The sequence below is a fragment of the Vipera berus genome (assembly GCF_964194415.1).
Source record: "Vipera berus genome assembly, chromosome: 1".
Classification (NCBI taxonomy): domain Eukaryota; kingdom Metazoa; phylum Chordata; class Lepidosauria; order Squamata; family Viperidae; genus Vipera; species Vipera berus.
Genome location: NC_138202.1, coordinates 244,035,953 through 244,058,310, shown reverse-complemented (window position 1 = coordinate 244,058,310; position 22,358 = coordinate 244,035,953). Strand labels below are relative to the sequence as shown.

General features: G+C 39.7%; 1 protein-coding gene across 2 annotated transcripts in view; it reads left to right on the top strand.

Moving 5' to 3' along the window:
• Positions 1–22,358, top strand: part of BACH2 (BTB domain and CNC homolog 2) — a 181,766-nt gene that overhangs the window by 126,642 nt on the left and 32,766 nt on the right. For both annotated transcript variants that reach the window (XM_081314254.1, XM_081314253.1), the window contains one exon: positions 4,922–5,176. In XM_081314254.1, the coding sequence (XP_081170380.1) occupies positions 4,934–5,176 (243 nt within the window). In that variant the 5' untranslated portion in view covers positions 4,922–4,933. The remainder of the gene's footprint in view (positions 1–4,921; positions 5,177–22,358) is intronic.

Here is a 22,358-nt window from a genome sequence, read left to right as displayed (position 1 = left end):
CGCTCCAGTCACCCCCCCTTCCCTCAGGAGACGCAAAGCAAGTGACCGCCCGGAGCTTACCGAGGACTTGCGCGCGGCCGAGGCTTCGGTGCTTCCAGGATCGCGCACACCTCTCCCAAGCCGCCGCCGTCCGGAGACCTGCCGAAGTTTGGGGAGGTTTGGGGAGGTGCGCGCGCACCTCCCCAAACCTCCCCAAACGTCGGCAGGTCTCCGGACCTCCGTGCCCTGCCTGCCTGCTTCTTTCCGCTGCCTGGCTGCCCTACGATGTAACCCGCTTCATGATTGAGTGCGACGCCTGCAAGGACTGGTTTCACGGCAGGAAGGGGATCTCTGCCCTAGAGCGGGAGGGGGGAGGGAAAGGGGGGGGAGGAAAGGCCCGATCGCTTTGTGTTACCTGCCGTGAAACCAGTCCTTGCAGGCGTCGCACTCGATCATGAAGCGGGTTACATCGTAGGGCAGCCAGGCAGCGGAAAGAAGCAGGCAGGCAGGGCGCGGAGGTCCGGAGACCTGCCGACGTTTGGGGAGATTTGGGGAGGTGCGCGCGCACCTCCCCAAACCTCCCCAAACTTCGGCAGGTCTCCGGACGGCGGTGGCTTGGGAGAGGTACGCGCGATCCCGCACAAGTCCTCGGTAAGTTTTTTTGTTCACTGGAGTATAAGCCGAAGTGGAATTTTTCAGCCCAAAAAGTGGGCTGAAAAATTCGGCTTATACTCAAGTATATACGGTATATAGCTAATTTTACATGGCTTGAAAAGCATGAATAAATCCAAATGATGCATTTAAGTGGTCTTCCTATTGGTATCATAGAATCAGTGGGCTGGAAGAAGTCATTTAAGCCACTTAATCCAACCATTTGACCAGTGCAGGAATGGCACCCTATTCTCCTCTTTGAGTATATCTAAATATACTTTCTCTCTATTAAACAGATTCATTCTCATACACCTCTTATTTTGGGAGCTATCCTACAGTCAGAATCAGCCTTTCCATAACTAAAATCCATTCATCTTTATCCTATCTTCCCATCTTAAGAACAAAGAAGAGGACTTAAAGAAAATGAGCTCGTTTCAGATGTTTGCAAACTGCTGTCATATTCCCCAGGGGTCCTCAACCTTGGCAACTTTAAGACTTGTGGACTTCAACTCCCAGAATTCCTCAGCCAGCCAAGCTGGGAGTTGTAATCCACAAGTCTTAAGGTTGCCAAGGTTGAGGACCCCTGATATTCCCCATCTCAAGACCCAAGTTCTAGTCCCTAAATCTCCTATTACTTTCGCTGAAACCATGCCAATTGCTGAATGCAATTCTCAGCATGGAGTTTGACCAAACTAGAATAAAGTAGAACTATTGTGGGGTTTCCCCCCACACACACACACACACCCAGATTTGGAAATTACACCTCGGTTGATTGAGACCTAAAGAAGCGCAGGCAATGCTTTTCCAATTTGCAGACGATATTAAACTGGGCGGACAGCAAACAAAACAGAAAATGACGTTCAAAACTATCTTGTTAGGTTAGAAAAATGAACTAAAATATCTGAATGAAATTTAGCTAAAGAGAGACAGACACTTGCGAAACTTTATTATGTCACATTTGATTTGCAATCAGTTACAATAGAGGACCTTGCTATTACCAAGCCAAGGTACTAGTAATGGTGTTTAAGGCCCTACATGGCAGGGGTCCGGAGTACCTTAGGGAACACCTGCTGCCGGCATCAACTTCCCTTCGCCCTGTGCGCTCCCACAGAGAGGGCCTCCTCAGGGTGCCTCCGGTCAGAGAATGTCGATTGGTGGCCCCCAGGGGGAGGTCCTTCTCTGTGGGCGCCCCGGAACTATGGAATCAGCTACCGGTTGAGCTCCAGATGGCGCCCGATCTTCGCTCCTTTCGCCGCGATCTAAAAACATTCTTATTCGAACAAGCCGGCCTGGCCTGATGGGGGATTGGTGGGGTTTTTCTATTGTTGTTTTATTGGGGTTTTAATTGTATTGACTGTTTTTAGTGGGCATATATTTAATCTGTTTTTAATTTTTGTAATTTTGTATTTTTATTCTTGCCCTGTTCACCGCCCTGAGTCCTTCGGGAGAAGGGCGGTATATAAATATTATTAAATAAATAAAATAAATAAAATCCCTGTTACACACAGTTGCCTTTCGTTTCGCAAGTGTCTGTCTCTCTTTAGCTAAATTTCATTCAGATACTTTCAGTTCATTTTTCTAACCTAACAAGATAGTTTTGAACGTCATTTTCTGTTTTGTTTGTTGTCCGCCCAGTTTAATATCATCTGCAAATTGGAAAAGCATTGCCTGCGCTTCTTTATCTAAGCCTCCTCCTCCTCCTCCTCCTCCTCCTCCTCCTCCGCCCATGTTGCTAGCCTTCCAGCATTACCTTTACTTCCTTGAACAGTTTTTGCCCTACAATTTTTATTTTATTTTATTTTTATTCCATTTATATCCCGCCCTTCTCCGAAGACTCAGGGCGGCTTACAAGCTTAGCAGTAGCCTTCATTCTATGTATATGCCTGCTTATTAGGGCTTTCACACACACACCCCCAAGCGGCATTATTACAAAGTCAGCTTAATTGCCCCCAACAATCTGGGTCCTCATTTTACCTGCCTCGGAAGGATGGAAGGCTGAGTCAACCTTGAGCCTGGTGGGACTCGAACCTGCACTAATTGCAGGCAGCTGGTGTTACTTAAGGAGGCATTAGCCCACTGCTCCACCAAGGCTCAATCATTTCTTGGAAAATAAAAATGATGAATAATTGCAGCCTGATGTTTTCCAGGCCAATTTCCCAAGAAAAAGACAAAGCTAAGCAGGGAGTTTGGGTTTTGTTTTGAAGGAAAGAAGGACAATTGGAAGAGGTGTCAGTTGCATTTTGTTAAGGCAATATTTGTAACTGATTATGCCTTTTATGGTAATCATCTTGGAAATAGGGAAGCTTCCTTGTATCAATCATTTTCAGTCATTTTGCCAGGGTGCAAACAGCCACAAGGACGATGCAATAGTTTTAAAAATAGGATCTATTTTAATACTATTGTAAAAGAAGACAATAGAGCAATAAGAGTAAAACAAATAAGCCTATTTTTTCCAGATATACCGGTATATATATGGTAGTTTCCCTAAGTTTCAATTAGGGTAATATCTTTGACCTAGTTGGTTTCAGTTTCATCAAGACCTCTCCAAATAATAAATGGTCTGTTCCATTTATCTACCTCATGTTTCTTTGAAGAAAATCATCTAGCCTTTTTATATTATTTTGTAGAGACGAAGTGCAGTAATACAGTCAATACTTCACAGGTGTCCATAGCAAACTGAGATTTCATTGTACGAAGCGATGTGATAAAAGCTCTAGTTCTCACGTGTGTCCCTGCAGTGTCACAATGGCATTGCAATACACATTTATTCGCTCCCCTGGCAGATGCCTGTTTAAAAAAAATCAGGTGTTTCCTGATACATGTTCTTGAATAATTCTTATGCTATATTTCTTTTGTAAAGCTTTTAAACGTTATGTATTTTGCCACACTACAGTCTCCTTCTTAAGATCTGCCTCCTATTATTTTGTTCTCTTGTCAGAATCACAGGATTGCTTATAAGTTTATATCCAGTGACTGGTATTTATTTCTATTGAAGTACAGGTAGTCCTCAACTTACAACAGTGTCGTTTAGTGGCCGTTCAAAGTTACAACAGGAGTGAAAAAAGGGACTTATGACCATTTTTCACACTTATGACCATTGCAGCATCCCCGTGGTCACATGATTTACATTCGGCTGCTTGACAGCTGGCTGATATTTACGTCCTAGGATCATGTGATCCTTTTTTGTGACCTTCTGACAAGCAAAGTCAATGGGGGAGCCAGTTTCACTTAACAACCATGTTACTAATCTAACAAGTGCAGTGATTCACTTAACAAATGTAGCAAGAAAAGTCGTAAAATGGGGCAAAACAAATTTCTCACTTAACAACATAAATTCTGGGCTCAATTCTGGCCATAAGTCGAGGACTATCTGTACTTATTTCTATTAAAGTTCTGCATTTAGAAGTACATTTCAGATCTACCTCGGCCTAGATATCATAGAATTCCAGGGATACCTATTTCCATGTAAGTATGCGTTTCTAAATGCATTTGCTCTGGGTCAGGAAGTTCCTAATTCAAGTTACATCTCCTGCAAACTCTCAAGATGTAGTTAGGCAAACCACTAACCCTCAGGCCTCTTCCATTAGCCCTGCTGAGTAATTGCAGCTCTACTTTTCAGATTTTATATAAGATAACAGATAATCTTTGCAAGTTCTGTTAGGGTTTTCAGTATAGTTATAATTCTGCTATCATAATATCTAAATCAGTTTAGTAAGATCTGAGCTTCTCATGTGTCATTTTAAAAGGGTGAAATATGTGTTTTGCATGTAAAAATCCACAATCAACTTGCCCTTGAAATTGGAGACCTACAGTAATATTGAGAATTTCAACCACACTTTCCTGTAATGCCACTAAGTGCCAGTAATTCCAAAATACCTAAAAACGATAGGTTGAATACTCTGATTTACAAAGATTGTCTCAGATATTCTTATCCTATCCCCTTTTTCTCCAGGCAGCTTATACTATTAAAACAGCGTTTAATAATAGCCTTCAACATTTCTTAAAATCCGTCTCTCTCATTCAGCATTGTGGAGAAGAAAAAGCCAACGAAGTGGGTTGAGTAAAAAGCTTATAATGCAATTGTCTTTTCAGAGAGAAGAGATTTCTTGAATTCTTTGTTGTAGCTAAGAATTAAAATGCTGATCAGCAGTTCTGCAGAGAGCTGGCTCAACTATGCAGGGTGCAGAAATCATGATGTAATCTTCCTTTTTTTGTTTTGTTTTTGCAAGCACTGTAATAACTCACTTTTGGCCCTCTATCTCTCCCTTATTGTTTGTTGCTTCTATTTTAGGGTGTGAACGGTATGTCTGTGGATGAGAAGACTGAATCCCCCATGTATGTGTATGAGTCAACAGTCCATTGTACCAATATCCTCCTGTGCCTCAATGACCAACGGAAGCAGGATATTCTCTGTGACGTGACTTTGATTGTGGAGGGCAAAGAATTCCGAGCCCACCGGGCTGTGCTGGCTGCATGCAGCGAATACTTCTTGCAGGTGTTAGTCGGGCAGACAGAAAATGACCTGGTTGTCAGTCTGCCAGAAGAGGTACAGTATGCCGTTGTTCATCAGTCACTTTAAAAGCAGCCTTTCAAACATGGCAGCTAGGAGAGAAAACAAGCTCCTCTCTTTTGTGCCCCACTGCTTAGGAATGAAATAAACCTGAAGGGTTTTTTTTAATATATATATATATATATATATATATATATATATATATATATATATATATATATATATATATATATATATATATATATATATATATATATATATATATATATATATATATATATATATATATATATATATATATAATTCCCAAAGCTCTGCATGTCGCTCAAATCAGACTCTGCTGGAGGGTGTTTTAATCCTGAGAAGGAGAGTAGGATGTGATGCTGGGGTCTGCAGGGTTAGAGAGCAAAAGCAAAGGAAACAGCCTGCCAGGAGCAAAGAAACATCAAACGAGGAAGGAAGGAAGAGGTCCAAGCAGCACAATGGACAGAGTGAATCCTTCGTCCAGTGCTTTAAAAAGAACATGTGAAAAACATGACCACCCTTAGCCAAATTGCTATGCGCTTTAGGGAAGAAAGCATCTCAGAGCTAAATAAGAAGCAGGATGATTAATTCTGCTTCGCTAGTTCAGTTTTCCTTTCAAAGACCTCTGTGAGACTTAACACACACAAAAAGAGGCTCCATTTTTACCCTACCAAAATGCTGGGATTCCTTGGGTGGTTTTTTGTTGTTGTTGTTGTTTTTCTTTTATTTTCTTTTTTATACCTGAGTGCATTGCTAAAGAAAAGAGGTGACTTGCTAAGATTTAGGCTTTTTTTAATTTTTTTTTTTTTTATTTATTTATTTATTTATTTATTTATTTATTTATTTATTTGATTTGATTTGATTTGATTTGATTTGTATACCGCCCTTCTCCCTAAGGACTCAGGGCGGTGAACAGTGACATAAATAACAGAATGCACAAATACAGATATTGAAAACAATTGCGCTGATGAAATTGCTCAGTAGTGCTTTGTAAATTCTGCCTTGAAAAGTTAACTTCGCAGATTCGACAAGAGGAGTTAAAGGGAAAGGGGAAACATTTAATCCAAAACATCAAAGAGAACACTGCACTCAGCGAATCTTTTTCCAAGTTCAGTGTTCTGTCAAGGAAAAGGGTTTACAAGCCCAGATTTGTCAAGTTAAGAGAGGGTCACTGGGACACTTTTGCTTGGCTATATGTAATTGTAATATTGCTTGAAAATGTTTGAAAGAATGCTTGCTTAAGCTTCTTTGCTTGAAAAGTACATAATGTAAGGTATGTTTTATATGCCTCCCAGTCTGTTGACAGATTCAATAATTAAATAAAGCCAGGCACACTAAAGATCAGCATGTTATCAAACCCTCAATTAAATTAAAAATATTTGATGTCATGAAATACAGTGTATCTGATTTTTATGTCACCATATATGTAAATGATGTAAATTTACTATTATGCATTTGATTTTTATCCAAGAATTATGCTTTATGTGGGGGGAAAATATTATGCAATTTGTATAGTCAAGTTATAACAAAGGTCTGGAAATACAGCAGGATTTCTTCCCACCAAAAACCTCCTGAAGATTCTCCCACCATAACTCCTTTCTACCCTCATTCATGCATTTGCCATAGTATTTTGTAGTTTTTCTAGTTGTGAATCCTGCCTCTGACTAAATTCTCTACGTGCAATAGCTATTATGCTGCTATGGGGTCGAAAAGACCATCACTTCTTGTCCAATCTGTTGCCCAAAGTCAAAAAGATCCTCTCTAATACTGGAATCAAAGTTGAAGATGTTTTTTCACACCAAAACAGGTGAAAGATCCTCACTCCAGCTTCCATTATGACATCTTCTGACTTTTGGCAATATGACTTGGAATGAGAAGATTGTGAACAGTCCATACTTGCTATCAGTGAGAGCATAGCTATTCCCAGTGCTTTTTTTGTAAAAGAAAAAGGTGCCGGAACTCACACATGTTGTACAACCCGCCTAGCCTACCCTATAAGGTTCCATCCAAAAAAGGTGCCGGAACTCCGTTCTGAGCGTTCTATGACAAAAAAAGCCCTGGCTATTTCTCTCTAGAACAGAGATTCCCAACCTTTTGGGCACCAAGGACCGGTTCCGTGGAGAGAGGTTTTTCTACGGACCAGAGGGGGCGTGGTTTCATGTACTGTCTGCATCCCACGGATGGGGCTTTGCTTGTTGGTGCAGACCGGTTTATGGCATGCCACGGCCCGGTGCTGATCCACAGACCAGGGATTGGGGACCCCTGCTCTAGAAGATGTAGAAAAGAGGAGAAGACATTCAGCAAGGCTTCCAGAATTGGGTCTGGAGTATGTGTTGATTGTTTTGGTCTTTTTAATTTTTTTAATTTATCTGCTTTTTCCTTATTCAGCTAATAATTCCTGTTACTTGGCATTTTATGTTTATGGGTAGGAATTTTTTATTTTTTAAATTTTAAATTAATTTTTTAATTAAATTTTTTGGTGACTTCAATGTATTTTGACCAGAACTCTTTTCAATCTTAGCCAATGAAACTGGATTAGTGAGATCTGTACCTTTTCATATCCCAGTTCAGATATGAATTGTCACCTTAAACAAATCACAAAGTGATCATCCGAAGTATCATTACTGGCAAAGTCCTGTCTCCTTCAAGATGATAATCTCGGTCAGATTCAATTCCTTGCCATTTCTTGACAAGATTTATTGTCTTAGCTGCAGAATAAAACTGAAGGTCATAAGATTATTGTAATACAAAATTGATAAGAAATATTAAATGCATTAATCCTTAAGGACATGCAATAAATTAATATTTTATACTAGTCTTGCGAGTTGGATGTGGACTCAGGCGTATAAAATGGCCTTTATAGAGTCCTATTTAATTCTATGGGAGTTACATGGTGGATAAGATTGTAATCTACGTCTCTTATAAAACCCTAATCTTGTATATTAAAAATACATGGTTATGTATCTTGGTCTATTTCCTTCTCCTTAAAAAAGTAGATTCATGATTTTTACAACAGCCTAGTGCACATGGAAAAGGAGGAATCTTTTTCTAAATGCATGTTGAAATTGGACCCTGTTAAATTCAAATCAGTCATTGTCTAAGAAAGAGATTAAAATTATAGTCTTGGTTTGATCTCTGTTCCTTTCATTTTTTATTTATTTACATGTAGAACCCATTCCTTTTGACAAGACATTCTAATTAATCTTTTCATTCATGATAAAAGAATTAAAGTAGCAATTGGGAATATTTCCCACTTCCCATCTAGATTACCAGAGAGGGGGAAAAACGTGATAGAAAGACATGCATGGCTGTGAGCCAAGGATATAGTAGGTCATGCCAATATTAGTTGGCAGACAGCCATTATCTAATTAACATGGCTTCATAGCTATAAGTAATAATTCTTAGGAACTGATTGAGTCATTTGTGGTGCCATGGTACTTTTACTTTAGAAAGAGTCAGTACTGTTTATAGTGGTGTCTGAGTCATTGGATTGCCTTCCCTTTGCCAATTAAAGCAAAGCTGCATTAGTCATAGGGAGCTGAAAGCAGAGTGGAAGGAAATAACACTGGGTTCATTTTCCCCTGCTCTTGACAGAGTCCGACAAAAGGAATTAGCTCCATTGCAAGTAATAGTCTTGGGTCATTCAGGTACAAGCTAATAAAACCTGTCCACATAAAAGTGGTTCATTAGCAAAGGAGCAGGAATGAAGTGCTCTCAGGCTGAAAGAAGGCAGGCATCCTCCTCTTCAGAAGGTGAGGAAGGAAGGATCAGCTAATTAATCAGAGGGCTGTGGTTACCAAGCACGGTTCTACAAGGGAATTATGAAACCGTTGCCATACGAGAATTTGGGAGAGAGAAAGCCAAAGAACTAACATGACATAAGTCATCCCAAGATTTCACACTTTGTTAATATGAATTGCTTTGTTATTGTAGCCTACCACATGTAGGGGAACCCAGCGTTATCTTCCATTCGGCTTCCTCGTGTCTATTTCAAGTTATACCCTTCTCAAATGCCTGCCTGCAACCTGGCAACCCAAAAGACCAGCTCCTTGACAATCCCTTTCTCTCCCAATTTGCCTGTGTGTCAAGACAAAACACTACAGTATTATATACTTGCCTCCCATTTGGCTTTTATTGCTAAAGAATGCAGATTAGAGCCATAGGTAGTAAGGTTGACCGGGTGTTTGGGGGAGGAGGTCCAGATTGCATTTAAGTCACATGTGGGACGATAAGCAAGCCAAATAAGTGATCGCATAATAAAGTTTGATCTTGTTGGTGAATTAATACTGCTGTTAAGTGTTAATGTTGCTGTTAAGAACTAATTAATAATCTTTAGCCCAAGTGACAAATGGGTCATAGGGTTTTGGCTCAGTTTTCGTTGTTTTTCAGCATTTATAAAAAGCCTAGGTAGAGGAATTGAAGGGATACTCCTGAAGTTTTAGGGACTTTTTCATGTGCATGTACAGATAATCCTCAGCTTACAACAGTTCATTTAGTGGGTTGTTTGAGAGTTACAATGGCACTGAAAAAGTGACTTGTGACCATTTTTCATACTTACAGCTGTTGCAGTATGCCCATGGTCACATGTTCAGAATTCAGTTGCTTGGCAACTGACCCATTTATGATGGTTGCAGTGTCCCAGGGTCACATGATCGCTTTTTGCCTCCTTTTGACAAGCAAAGTCAATAGGGAAACTAGATTCATTTAACAGCTGTGTTACTAACTTTAACAGCTGCAGTGATTCACTTAACAACTGTAGCAAGGAAGGTGGTAAAATGGGGCAAAACTCACTTTAACGGTCTACTTCAGGGGTGTCAAACTGACGGCCCGCAGGCCGGATGCCTCATCCGGAAGCCGCACCCACCCCATTGCCGGCAATGGCAAAAAAATCCCGATACGTCTCACGACGTCACACGTTTGACATGTCTGGTCTACTTATTAACAGACATGTTAGGTTCAGTTGTGGTGGTAAGTCAAGGACTACCTGTATTTATATATTTAGACTTATATTCTGCTCCAGCTAACTGACTCTTGAGTTGTATACATCTTCCTAATAGTTAAGGAACAGCCAATTAAAACCAACCTGTTCAGGATGTTAGGATTGTCTGTCCCCAGATGCTCTCCCAAAGAGCCTGTTTTCTGGCTCTTCAAGAACAATAAGGGTAATAGTCTAAACTTGTCTGGAGTAGGCTACAGAAAAGCTGTAACCCTTCCCTACGAGGTGAGATTATTCATCTCTGTTTAAGGGCATTATACCAATTCTCAGCTTGCTGTATATAATTTTTACAAAGCTGACTTTGTAAAAATGCTGCTTGGGAGGGGCTGAAAGCTCTAATAAGCAGGCGTATACATAGAATGAAGGTTACTGCTAAAGCTTGTAAGCCGCCCTGAGTCTTCGGAGAAGGGCGGGATATAAATGGAATTAAAATAAAAAATAAATAAAAATAATAGCAAACCAACAGCTGAGTTTGAGAGCTGAAGTTTTTTTTTTGGGGGGTAGGGTGTTCTGCTGAGGTTTATTTCAAATCAAAATAAAGAGGCTATTTTTCTGTAAGATGTAAAGTTTTCTAAAGTCCATTATGGTCCTAGACTCAAGGAAACTGCTATTATTTCTCCTTCTCCCGATACGAGATTTTACTGTTCCCGGTGCCAGTCTATAAGTATTGCTTATTCCCTAGCCTGCTTCAATCATTGCACAATATGCAATCAGGATTATATGTAGTGGGAGAAGCATCTGGTTGCAAAACTGCTGGCATGTCACTACATTCCTCCTCCTGCATTTAAAATTTCTTGCAAGCTGTAATGGTGAAATAATTGCATAGCAGCAGTTTTGCTTTCCCTCATGGTGCTCAATCAGGGGCTTTTGTTTTGTTTTGCAAGTACCCAGATAAATGCATTAAATGCGTGCCAAACCCAAACGCATACTATAGATAAAGCACTATAAAATAAAATTTGCCTTCTTTTTGTATTGAGCTGGAGGTTGAGAGAAATTTTATTACTGTAGGATCTGCAGTCATTTGGAGCAGGAAAACTGATTAAATAGCATCCTTTGTGCTCTCCCTGCTAGGCTGATAGAGGAAACCTTAATTGGCTTTTGGTGTTCTTTGCTCTGGCTTTCAGTTCTACAAAAGTGAAGATGATAACAAATCACTTTCTGATTATATTGTGAGAGATTAAGATGTGCAAGCAGTGTGCGGTGTGTGGTGCCTGTACCTAATAAAAGCCAGATTCCAAATAAACTTGGCAATATGGAGAAATGCCCAAATTAAACAATATAAATCCCTGTCAAGAAAAATGCATTTAGGAAGGAAACTCAATCACATTAATACAAGATGAATGACACCTGGCTTGACTATAGTAAATGAGAGAAAAGTACTAGGAGGTTTAGTAAACATCTGCTAATGCAGCTTCAGAGTGTGTCAATAGACACTGAGTCCAGATAATGAGAAGTAATAATCCCTATCCAATTGTAGTGTTATTTACAATAAGCACTAGCCACTATGTTTTTGCACTTCCAAACTGTCTGCAGTGGAAAACTTTATCCATGAAGACTCTTCATGCAATTAAGTACCTTGATTTTCCATCGTTATCGGTTGAAGAGCCTTTGTCAATCAAAGCAGCATTCCAGTAGAGCAGGGGTGTCAAACTGCCGGCCACGGATCAGATGCGTCACGTGGAAGCTGCGCACACCTCAGCTCCGGCAAGGGGGAAAAAGTCACAATACGACACGTCATGTGATGAGGCGAGTTTGACCACCCCTGGAATGGAGTGAGTTATCTGCTTTATATGAGAATGACACCTGGAAAGCTAAGGCACTTATTCCTCCTATCCCAGATGCAGGCGAGGTCATATCTTTATAGTACCTAAAGATACTGATAATTCCCCTTGATTCTGCCTCAGTCAGACCTTGCCTAGAGTACTACATCCAGTTACGGCTGCCGCAATTTGAGAAGGATATCAGGTAGCTCAAAATTACTCAGTAGTCCATGACGGATGATGAGAGACCTGGATAATCACATGCTCTGTGGGAAAGTTGAATGATTTAGATATTTTTAACTTTAGGAAGAAGCAAGAGGCAAAATGGCATGTAAGGTAACAAAAAGTGGGACAAAACACCCTATCTACAAGATAAATGTTGTGAGGCTGAGCAAATAGTGATGCACCCTCACCTCTGGACGTTAGTAGATAAATTCTTCAAAAATGCTAATTGAATTAGAATGCACCTGAGGTAAAATAAATAAATAAATAAACTTTTGTGCCGAGTGTCTTTAGAGAAAAATGAAAATGAAACATCAATATCTTTATATAAACCTGCTGCATAAATAGAATTATAAACATGAATGTCTGTTGGATCAGATCAACAGCGTATGTACTGCATGTCTGTTCCATAGTGATCAACCAGATCCATTTTGAAATTTACAAACAAGGAGAGGAGAGTCAGAAGTCATTGTTACCTAGCACTGGCACTTAAAATATGTTGCTTATGACCCCAAAGATATTTAAAAACCAGTAAAAACAAATAGCTTTTCATAGACTGAATTTTTCCGATTGCCTTTTGAAAAAGTGTGAATTGCTATTCATCACACCTAATTATAGTGAGTTCCATATTTTACCTATTGTTTAATCAGACCTGAATCATTCTACATTTAGTTTAGTGATTGACAGAGAAAAACCTATATTCATACATTCAATTCCATGCCCAATTGAATATACTCCTATGGTGTCAAATACAGTGCTACCTGCCTTTGTTCCATTCATCCTTCTGCACTTGGATTTTATCTGCATGTAGTTCTCGCTTAGGTGACCACAACTGAGACGGCACCTCCATCACTAAGTGCTGTGGTCTCTAAACAAAAAAAAATCACATAACTGTGACAGGCTTATGACCTCACTTCCCCTTTGGTCATTAAACAAAATGAGTTTATTTCCATTTTCTTTATTAAAGCTGCTTGTCAAAAGCTGGTTATGAAGCGCACAAATAGTGCTCATGTAACCATGAGACACTATAGTGATGCCCAGTGGTGATCATGTGATTAGAGCTGAGACAGTGGTAAACGCAACAAATGGTCGGAAAGCTTTTTTTTTACATTCATAATTTTGAACAGTTGTTAAAGGAGGCAGTCAGTAAACAAGTTTTATTATGTTTTTTTATCCCTTTTTGTATATTAATTATGAATCGGAAAGATGAATGAATTGCACAGTATGGTATGTTTCAACTGTGTTTGGACTGACATTTTTAAAATAAAGTCTTAAGAATCCGTATATTATTCAGTCAAAGTTGATATTTAGTCTTGTTTGTGGGGACTGAAAATCAACTTTCACTAAGATGTGTTGGGGGGGGGGAAAGGTGTTGAGACTCCCTGTGCCTTTTCACTTAAATCTTCATTTTCTCTGTGAACTGTCATCCAAAAGTCTTTTTAGTGATCTTTTTATTTACATTAATGTTGCAGTTGAGAAGACAACTAACATCTCTTTTTCATTCAGTAACAGGATAATTATTTGACCAAATAACTGAATGGATCCATAATCACTTTCTAGATCTTGGGATCAGTTTGCAGAAGAACTTCAGTTGTCTGGGGCAGAGTTCCCCAACTTTTCCGGCTTTACGGACCAGCAGGGAGGGAGAGGGAATGGTTCTGTGTGAGCAGCACGTATGTGCGCAGCACCATGTGCGCAAGCAGCAGGCAAGCGCACCTACCATTCACACAAATGGAGCACACATGATCGACCACTGCTTGCACAAATGGGGATGCATGTGTGCACTCTCCTGCCAGTTCCAAACAGCTCATGGCCCTGTAGTGGGCCACAGCCCGGGTGTTGGGGACCCTCGGTCTGGGGGACCCTGGTATTCTGCAAAATATAGTTTAGAAACACTGTCATAGAACATGCTATTAGAAAAAGTACTAGTTATCTGATTGATAACAAAGTTTTAGAAACAAATGTGAAGAATAAGATGATAATGAGTACTCAGTATAACAACTCTAACAGCTCATATCTTCATTATCATAGGCACTGTTCAACTCAGTACTAAATGCTGGAAAATGCAAGCAAGAAATTTTAGCTCTGTGCCATTGATGGGCTTGGCCTAGCCTGCCTTTCTTGCTGATCCAAGATTGACCACATCGCACAGAGTGAGGCAACTTCTCAAACAGGAGAGAAGCGATCCTCTTCTCAAGAAGTTTCAGAAAAGGTTCTAAAGTGCAAAGGGACAGCTATACATCTCCTAGAGTACTCTGGTGTGGTAGTCAGCACTGATTTGTCACTAGGGCTGTAATGAAAATGAAATTTAAATTGCCAATTCAGCTTCTGAAGTATGGAAGAATGGGGCATTATCAAGTTTAAACAATCTATTAGAATAAATGCAGATTATATCTTCATGGATATAATCAGGGGGGTTGATTTTTTTTCTTGGCAACAATAGAAACAATACGGAATGATAGACAATGGCATTGCCTTGTCTCAGAGATTTTCCAACTCTAGTATACGGTAGTCTCTCCTCCAAATAATATCCATGCCTGACTCTGTTTAGCTTTTTCAAGATCACCCAAACCTGCTATGACATCTAAAAGACTTATGTTCTCCTTTAAAAGCCTGCAAGGTGTTTATGACATGCAGGAGAAAGCCTTTCTCAGCCCACTAGAAATGGATACAAATTTGATGAGAAGTTTTCATGGGAATCCTTTTCGCTTGAAAATTAATAGGTTTGCAAGCCATATCAAATGGAGAGTAAGCCAGGAATGTTGCTTTACCTTTCAGTAGACTCTTCACGGTGAAAGGGAACATGGCAGAGAGTTAATCTTCTGGTGGAAACCAGCAGGTAGGAACATGCATGATAGGAGGGATTGGCTTACAGGGAGTAATCACCTGGATCACTGGAGTTGATTTGACCCAGAAACGGGATATTCCTTGCATGTGAAAGTCCTCACCTTTTTTTGTGGCTATTTTGGAACAAGGGGCAGCCATTTATTTGGGCAGCTCTTTAGGTACATATCTGCCTCAACTGCTAATTCTGCTTTTAATTGGTTGGCTGTAGTCTTTTTTTCATCTGTTCATGTTTTTTAGTCTATTTTAATTACAGTTTTCCGAGTATAAATTTAATCAAATATTTGACACCCATTATGAAATATACCACCTTTGTTTGATAGCACTAGACTTAGATACCCCTCCGCAGTGCTTTACAGCCCTCTCTAAGCAGTTTACAGAGTCAGCATCAATCTAGGGCCTAATTTCACCGACCTTGGAAAGTTGTGTCAACCTTGAGCCAGTGAGAATCGATCTGCTGGCAATTGGCAGAATTAGCCTGCAGTTCTGCATTCTAACCACTACATCATCACAGTCCTTAGTTCCCAGTACACTTCAAATTTCCATATTGGTCTGTGTACTTTTTTTTGCTTTAGCACATGTAATACTTGTGCATGATAAAAACATTCTCATAATTTTGGAATCTCATGCATCAAACAACACAGTAAAACAAAATAGAGGCAGGCAGTATCCTTATCTTCTTTAAATAGTAGTAATGAAAAATTATCGCAGCTATTAATGTTAACCACTAATGTAACCCATCATAATATCATGTCAACCATTGATATAACCTATTGACCTAACTGGGGAAATAAATGTTTTTGGCCAGGAAAATAAAATTTGTTACGGGACAAAAATAAAAGGTAAAATATACTACTGTTTCTGTGAGACATTATTTTAAGGACAATTGCATGCATAGTTTCACAGTTCCATTGTGAATTTAAGGAAGTTCAGCTTCCTGAAAGCTAGGAATTAAACAAATGAAAAACAAAATATAATAATTGTTTATCAATATAATAACCACAGTGCTGGAGTTCTTCTATTGACAAAAACTGATTTAAAAAATAACACAGTTTTGAGGTTATAATATTGTACATGTTACATGAGATTGGGAAAATATCAAAGTGTAGCAAAGAATTTCTCAGCCATTCAGTAGGGCTATTACCGACAATCCTGAGAGATGAAGTCCATACATCTAAAGGAGCCCCAAGCTTAGTGAAAGCTCTTTGAAATTGGGTATTCAATGGTTTGAGTATAGTTCACTAATGTTAGATTTTGTATTTAATGATGCTAAGGGGAATGTCCCATCTTTTTCCAGCTCGATCTTTACATAGTGATGTGAGGCAAATCTGCCAAACTCTTTGCTGACGTCCTGCTATGAATCACAATATTCACTCCCTCTAATCTCTTTCATCATCAAGCTCATATTTATTCTGTGAAATTAATTGGCAGTTGATTCAGGATAGAAAAAAAAGTATTTTCTCCACAAACTACGTGTTTCATTGTAAATTATAAGATATGTCTCTTTGTGTCAGTCATTGTACAGCAATCAAAGGAGCAGGTTCAGGTTTTCCTGTTCTGTAAATTTCCACAGTCTGGACAATCTGGAAATTGGTATTCTTTGCCACAGATTTTCCTACTTGTTTAAAGCATCAAACCTTAAAATTAATAATATAGTAACTGCAGATGAACAGTACTAACAAGCCTAATCTGTCCACTCATATCTACTCTTCTTTCCATGCTTCAGCAAGACCCCCAGTAATATATATATAGGGAAGAACAACATAGATCCAAGGCAGAGATATAACATCTTTGGGATGTTTCTGTTACAAGTATTAGTGGTCACTTTCTGTTACAAGTATTAGTTTGTCCTTAGGTAAAAATGTTGTCAATGTGAGAATGCAATGATAGGAAAAACTACACTTAAGCTACCAGCTCAATTTAAGCTGCTTTAACTCAGCTGCTAATTGAATTAAAGCACGGTAATTGTCCATAGGGCAGCTATGAATCCTAATTTCAAGATATTACAAATACACTGGAAGACTGGAAATGTTGGGAAGTAGAAGGCTAAATGTAAATTAGGAAGCTCTACAACGGGTTCCCAACCCCTGGTCCGTGGACCGGCACTGGGGTTGGCATGCCAAAAACCGGACTGCACAAACAATGCCCCATCTGTGGGATGTAGGCAGCATATGAAACCACACCCCCTCCAGTCCGCGGAAAAACCTCTCTCCACGGAAACAGTCCCTAGTGCCCAAAAGGTTGGGGGCTACTGCCCTACAACATAGTCTCAGATTTTATTTTATTACAATAGAGCTAAATAGGATATAAGGACCTCGTTCTCTTTCTCCATGGAGAGCAGTATGTACTCTGATTGGCAGTGACTTTCTCAAGTCTCATTCATCTGTATTCTTTAAAATCTTTTTAATTCCAGCCTTGAATCCTGAACATGCAAACTGTGATTGTATGAATTGTATAAATACCGCAAAAACATGTTTTCCCAAACACCTATATGAACCTATATGAGAGCCATGATGCAGAATGGAATTGGCTTAGGGAGGTTTTTTTTAAAGTATGTTAATTATTATAGGATTTACAGTACAAATTTCATGTGCTTTTCATCTCTCAGTGTTGGGGAATAGTATCATCAATTTTTACCAGCAGTGATCAGAAGAACAAATACACTGATATTTCCAGAGAGCTGGAAGCCACATGAGTCCTGAGGCCACTATTCACTTATTAAGATAGTATACTGTAGTTACTAGCTACAGCTAGATGCTGATATTACAGACTTAACATAATATAATTCCATCATGTGCCTGCAGCAATTGCTCACTGAGGTCTTCGCCATTTGTTTACCCTGCTACTAACTTGACAGGTGCTCATTCTTACTTTTACTTGCCTTCTCCCTTTGCCTTTGGAGAACGGCAGTTTGCCTCCATCAATACTTCAAGTGACAGCAATAAAGCTCAACTCTCTGATGGTGTATATTTTGTTTTGTTCAAAGCGAGTGTCGATATTGCTGATTTTGCTGCACAAAAAGAAGTTCAAATTTATTTATTTTTTCTTTTTTTTTTAAAGCAAATGGAGTGTGATCAAATGGGCGCAATCTGTTCCTCTTGAGATACTTTAGAATTTAATTCCCAATGCCCCCCTCTACCAACTTGGACAATAACAAGGGATTATGGGTATAATAGTCTGAAAGCTTTAGAACAGCAGTCTCCAACCTTTGCGACTTGGCGGCCGGGGGGGGAAGGGGAACTGGACCGCGTGAGCGGCAAGCTGATGCGTGCAGCTCAACTTGCACAAGTGGCAGGCCAGTACGCACACACATGCGCACACAGCTTACACAGCCCGGTTTCAAATAGGCCACTCCACAATAATGGACCACAGCTCGGGGGTTGAAGACCCCTGTTTTAGAGGATAGCAAATCCAGATGCTATCACTTTGTGATATCAGATTATTATTGACTCTGCTTTTCACTTCCTTTCTTGCTTTTTGAAGTACAAACTAGAGAGGAAGCTGCTTTATGCAAAATCAAATGATTGATTCAGCTAGTTCAATGTTGTTGGTTCTTTCTGACAACTACTTTCTGAGATTTTTTGGCAGAAGTCTTTATTAGTTTCCTAGACAGTGGGACTGGAGCCTGGCACTTCTTGTATGCAAAGCACATATATTACCTCTCAGTCATGTCCTTCTTCAGCTCTCAAAACACAACAATAACAAATCTCTTAACAACTTTCCTTTATTATAGACTATGAGACGATTGATAAAAGCAAAGCTGCCTTATCCTTTCCTGTCAGTACATCTTTTTGACCAGCGGATCTCTTGCCTTCCTTTGTCCTTTCACTGATTTAGACATGGAATGACAGTAACTTGTTGTTAGGGATGAACAGAAAGTATTCCTAAACATATTTGTGTCCTTATCACAAGCAGTTCCTCTGCCTGGTCCTTACACTTGCTTTTTCAGTACTTTTAGTATTGTTATGTGTCATATGAATTTTTATGATCTGTTGCATGTTGTTTTTCCAGTTTCCTCCCCTGTAATAGTATTAGTTTTTCTGGCACGGAGGAATACAAACGAAAACCCAGGAGACCACATTAGCATAAAATGTCCCGGTTCTGTCAGTTTGATTAATCTGTCTCTTTGTCTCCACTCTATATGATAAGTGCTATTAATGGCTGCAACACTTCATATGTCAAAGTCTTTCTTCTTAATGACTTGAAAATGTGGTTTATTTACCCCTCCCCTTTTTGTATTATTTTTCTCATTTAGCATTCCACTCAAGAACAGATTTATTCTGAGCTCTTTCATTATCTTACTGGTTGCAGCACTCCAGTGATTACGTATAGTGTTGGGGTATGAATAAAGATGTGATCCAGGGGTAGCAGCTGCTGAGGCAGGCTGAAAATAGATCTGGTGTACACTCAGCACTCTTCCCAAAGGTCTTTTATTTATTAGTAACAGTCTTTGGTGTTAGCTTGGATTCTCATTTAGTAAGAAGGTTTTTTGCTTGTTTGTTTTTCAGAGCAGTGACTTGGCTCTATTTACTAAGCGTAGTGTGATTTAAAAAAAAAAGAAATTGCTCCAGTTTTGTACCGAAGGAGTGACTTCAACTAGCACAGTTATAATACCATCCTGATCAAATGATCTGGCCTAGCCTGCATTCCTCTCTTCTTTCCTTCCTTGTAAACAACTTTCTTGTTTCCAAGCAGAAGTTGGCTAGACCCATTCTTAAATAAGGATCTTGCTAGTATAGCTTTTTGTGGTGGTATCTACAGATAGCAATAGCACTAGCACTTAGATTATATACTGCTTCATAGTGCTTTACAGCCCTCTCTAAGCGGTTTATAGTCAGCATATTGCCCCCAACAATCTGTGTCCTCATTTTACCCATCTCGAAAGAATGGAAGGCTAAGTCAACTTTGAGCCAGTCAGGATCGAACTCCTGGCAGCGAGCTGAATTAGCCTGCAATACTGCATTCGAACCACTGCGCCATCACGTCTCATTTTGTATACTAATGCTATCGATGTATTTTCTCTCGTAGAATTTCTGAATGTTATTTCTGTGAAGAAATGTATAGTGCTGTACCCACCTCCATTTCTTTTTCCCCGCCCCTTTACCATGCTCTTGTCCTCGCTTTAAATTTGGTAACGCATATAGCACACGTGAGATTATAAATATGTGTTACGCTTTTACAAGTAATTGTACACACTGTTTCTTTCAGGGAAATGGAAGTTAGATCTCTTGATCTAGCTTGCTGAATATGTAAACATTCTTCCTTGAACATGGGAACCTCAGTAGTTCTGATAGATCTGTTTTGCTGAGATTGGATTAGCTAAAACTAAACTGCCACCAGAGTGCTCCCATTGAAAGCCATTCCTGTGAGTTATTTTGCAGCACTTCTGAAAGTATTTTTTCTGCTGGGAGGTTATCCTTGTGCACTTTGGCCTGGCCAATTCCATGGATTGGGAAATGCCCTTAAAGGTATCTTGCCTAGCTTTCAAACATGCAGGAGCATTGTGTACATTGGTGCACTATCCCTTACTGGAACACAGAATTATCGCTGAACTCTTAAAACAGACATGTCAAACACAAGGCCCGGGGTCCGGATCCGGCCCGCGAAGTGATTTCATGTGGCCCGCGAAGCCATCCTGGAAACAGTGAGGGAACGGCCCCCGCTGCCTTGGCCCTGGCCCAGAGACCCTCCTCCTGCCAGAGACCCTCAGATCTGTCCCACTCCTACCCAGGCCCCCAGAGGCACCCTTGATGCGAATGATGTAGAGCTGGCCACGCCCACCCAGTAGGCCATATGCACTCTAGCCACACCCATCCAGTAGGCCACACCCACCCTGGCCATACCCAACCGGCCCCCTAAGGGCAACCGCAATGCTGATGAGGCCCTCAATGAAATTGAGTTTGACACCCCTGTCTTAAAACGTTTAAATTTTGGGTTTGTAGTATCATATTTCGCATAATGATGGAGGTTATAATGAAATCACAGGCAAAAAGAAATGTAGGAAAGAATGATAGAAATAAATGTTTGCAGTTTCTAAAAATCTGCCTATCTTGGCCTTTAAAAAAAGATTTCCCTAGGTGTTAAGGCAGGGGTCTTCAAACTTGTGCGCCAGCTGAGGAATTCTGGGAGTTGAAGTCCATAAGTCATAAAAGGGCCAAGTTTGAAGACCCCTGTTTTAAGTGAAGTTCCTAGCTTCTACTTCACAGGCAAATCTCAGGTGAAATCACTGCACTAGAAAAAAAAACCTATAATTTTAGAGTTTTTCTGTATTGCATTAAAAATACATCACATTTTTAATAGAAGTATACTTTCAATGCACTTTAGCATTCTAAAATTAGAAATACTGTATTTATAGTGGTGACATAGTTACTTCCCAAATGGAATAAAACTGCAGGCCACAGAGCTGGAGCTGAACCCAAGTATGACTCTGGAACAATGACTCTTCAGAATGAGTTATATTTGACCTGCTTATGCTGTCAAGGAAATTGAAGTAAGGGGAGTAAAAAATAATGAAAGCCAGATGGATTGTAGAAGATTCAGTGGCTTTCTCTGCAGAAAATGCAGCAGTGAGGTTTTAGAAGAAGTTGACTTGCATCCTAATTCATAGTAAAATATTTGTATAATCAGCCTGGGTGAAGGAAACCAAGGTCTATTTTTGTATCATCTTTGTCATGGCCTTTTATAAGCATGCAGTGAGATTAGACAGGAAGGTACAAAAACTGTAAAAAGAAACAATGGCAAAAAAAAACCAGTGGAGAATTTACTGTTTTAAATAAAAGGAAATTGAAGGAACTGTGAGAAAACAATAGAGCAAATGGTAGAAAAAAAAAACCTTCAAGAAGAAAAATGCTAAGTCAGCGCTGCCTCCATTTTGCTGCTTTCAATGGTGTGCAGATCAAAGAGTCCTGCTAGTATAGAGAAATTTTATTCTGTAGTGCCTTGTATTGTCTTGATATTGAGTGGTTCTGGTTAAGGGTAATTTCTCTGAAGCATGGCACTTAAGGTTTTTAGGAGTATTTAGAGCAGACATGTCAAACTCGTGACATCACGTGATGTCATGCAATGTATCGGGACTGTTTTGACTTTGCCGGCAATGGAGTGGGTGCAGCTTCCGCGTGACGTGTCCGGCCCTGATTTAGAGAGAACATAACTGATTTCTCTTTCTGACTTTCTTTTATTCTTCTGATATTTTTGACACAGAAAACCAAAGGGAAAATAGCCAAAGAACGGCTTTATTTTGATAGCCACAGAGACTGTTGAACTGGAAGCACCACATTTTAAAAAAATGTATTTATTTATTAAATTCATATGCCACTATCTCGCTATCCAAAACAATTCTTAAGTTGCTGTCCCTATGGATCTGTTGTTAGTG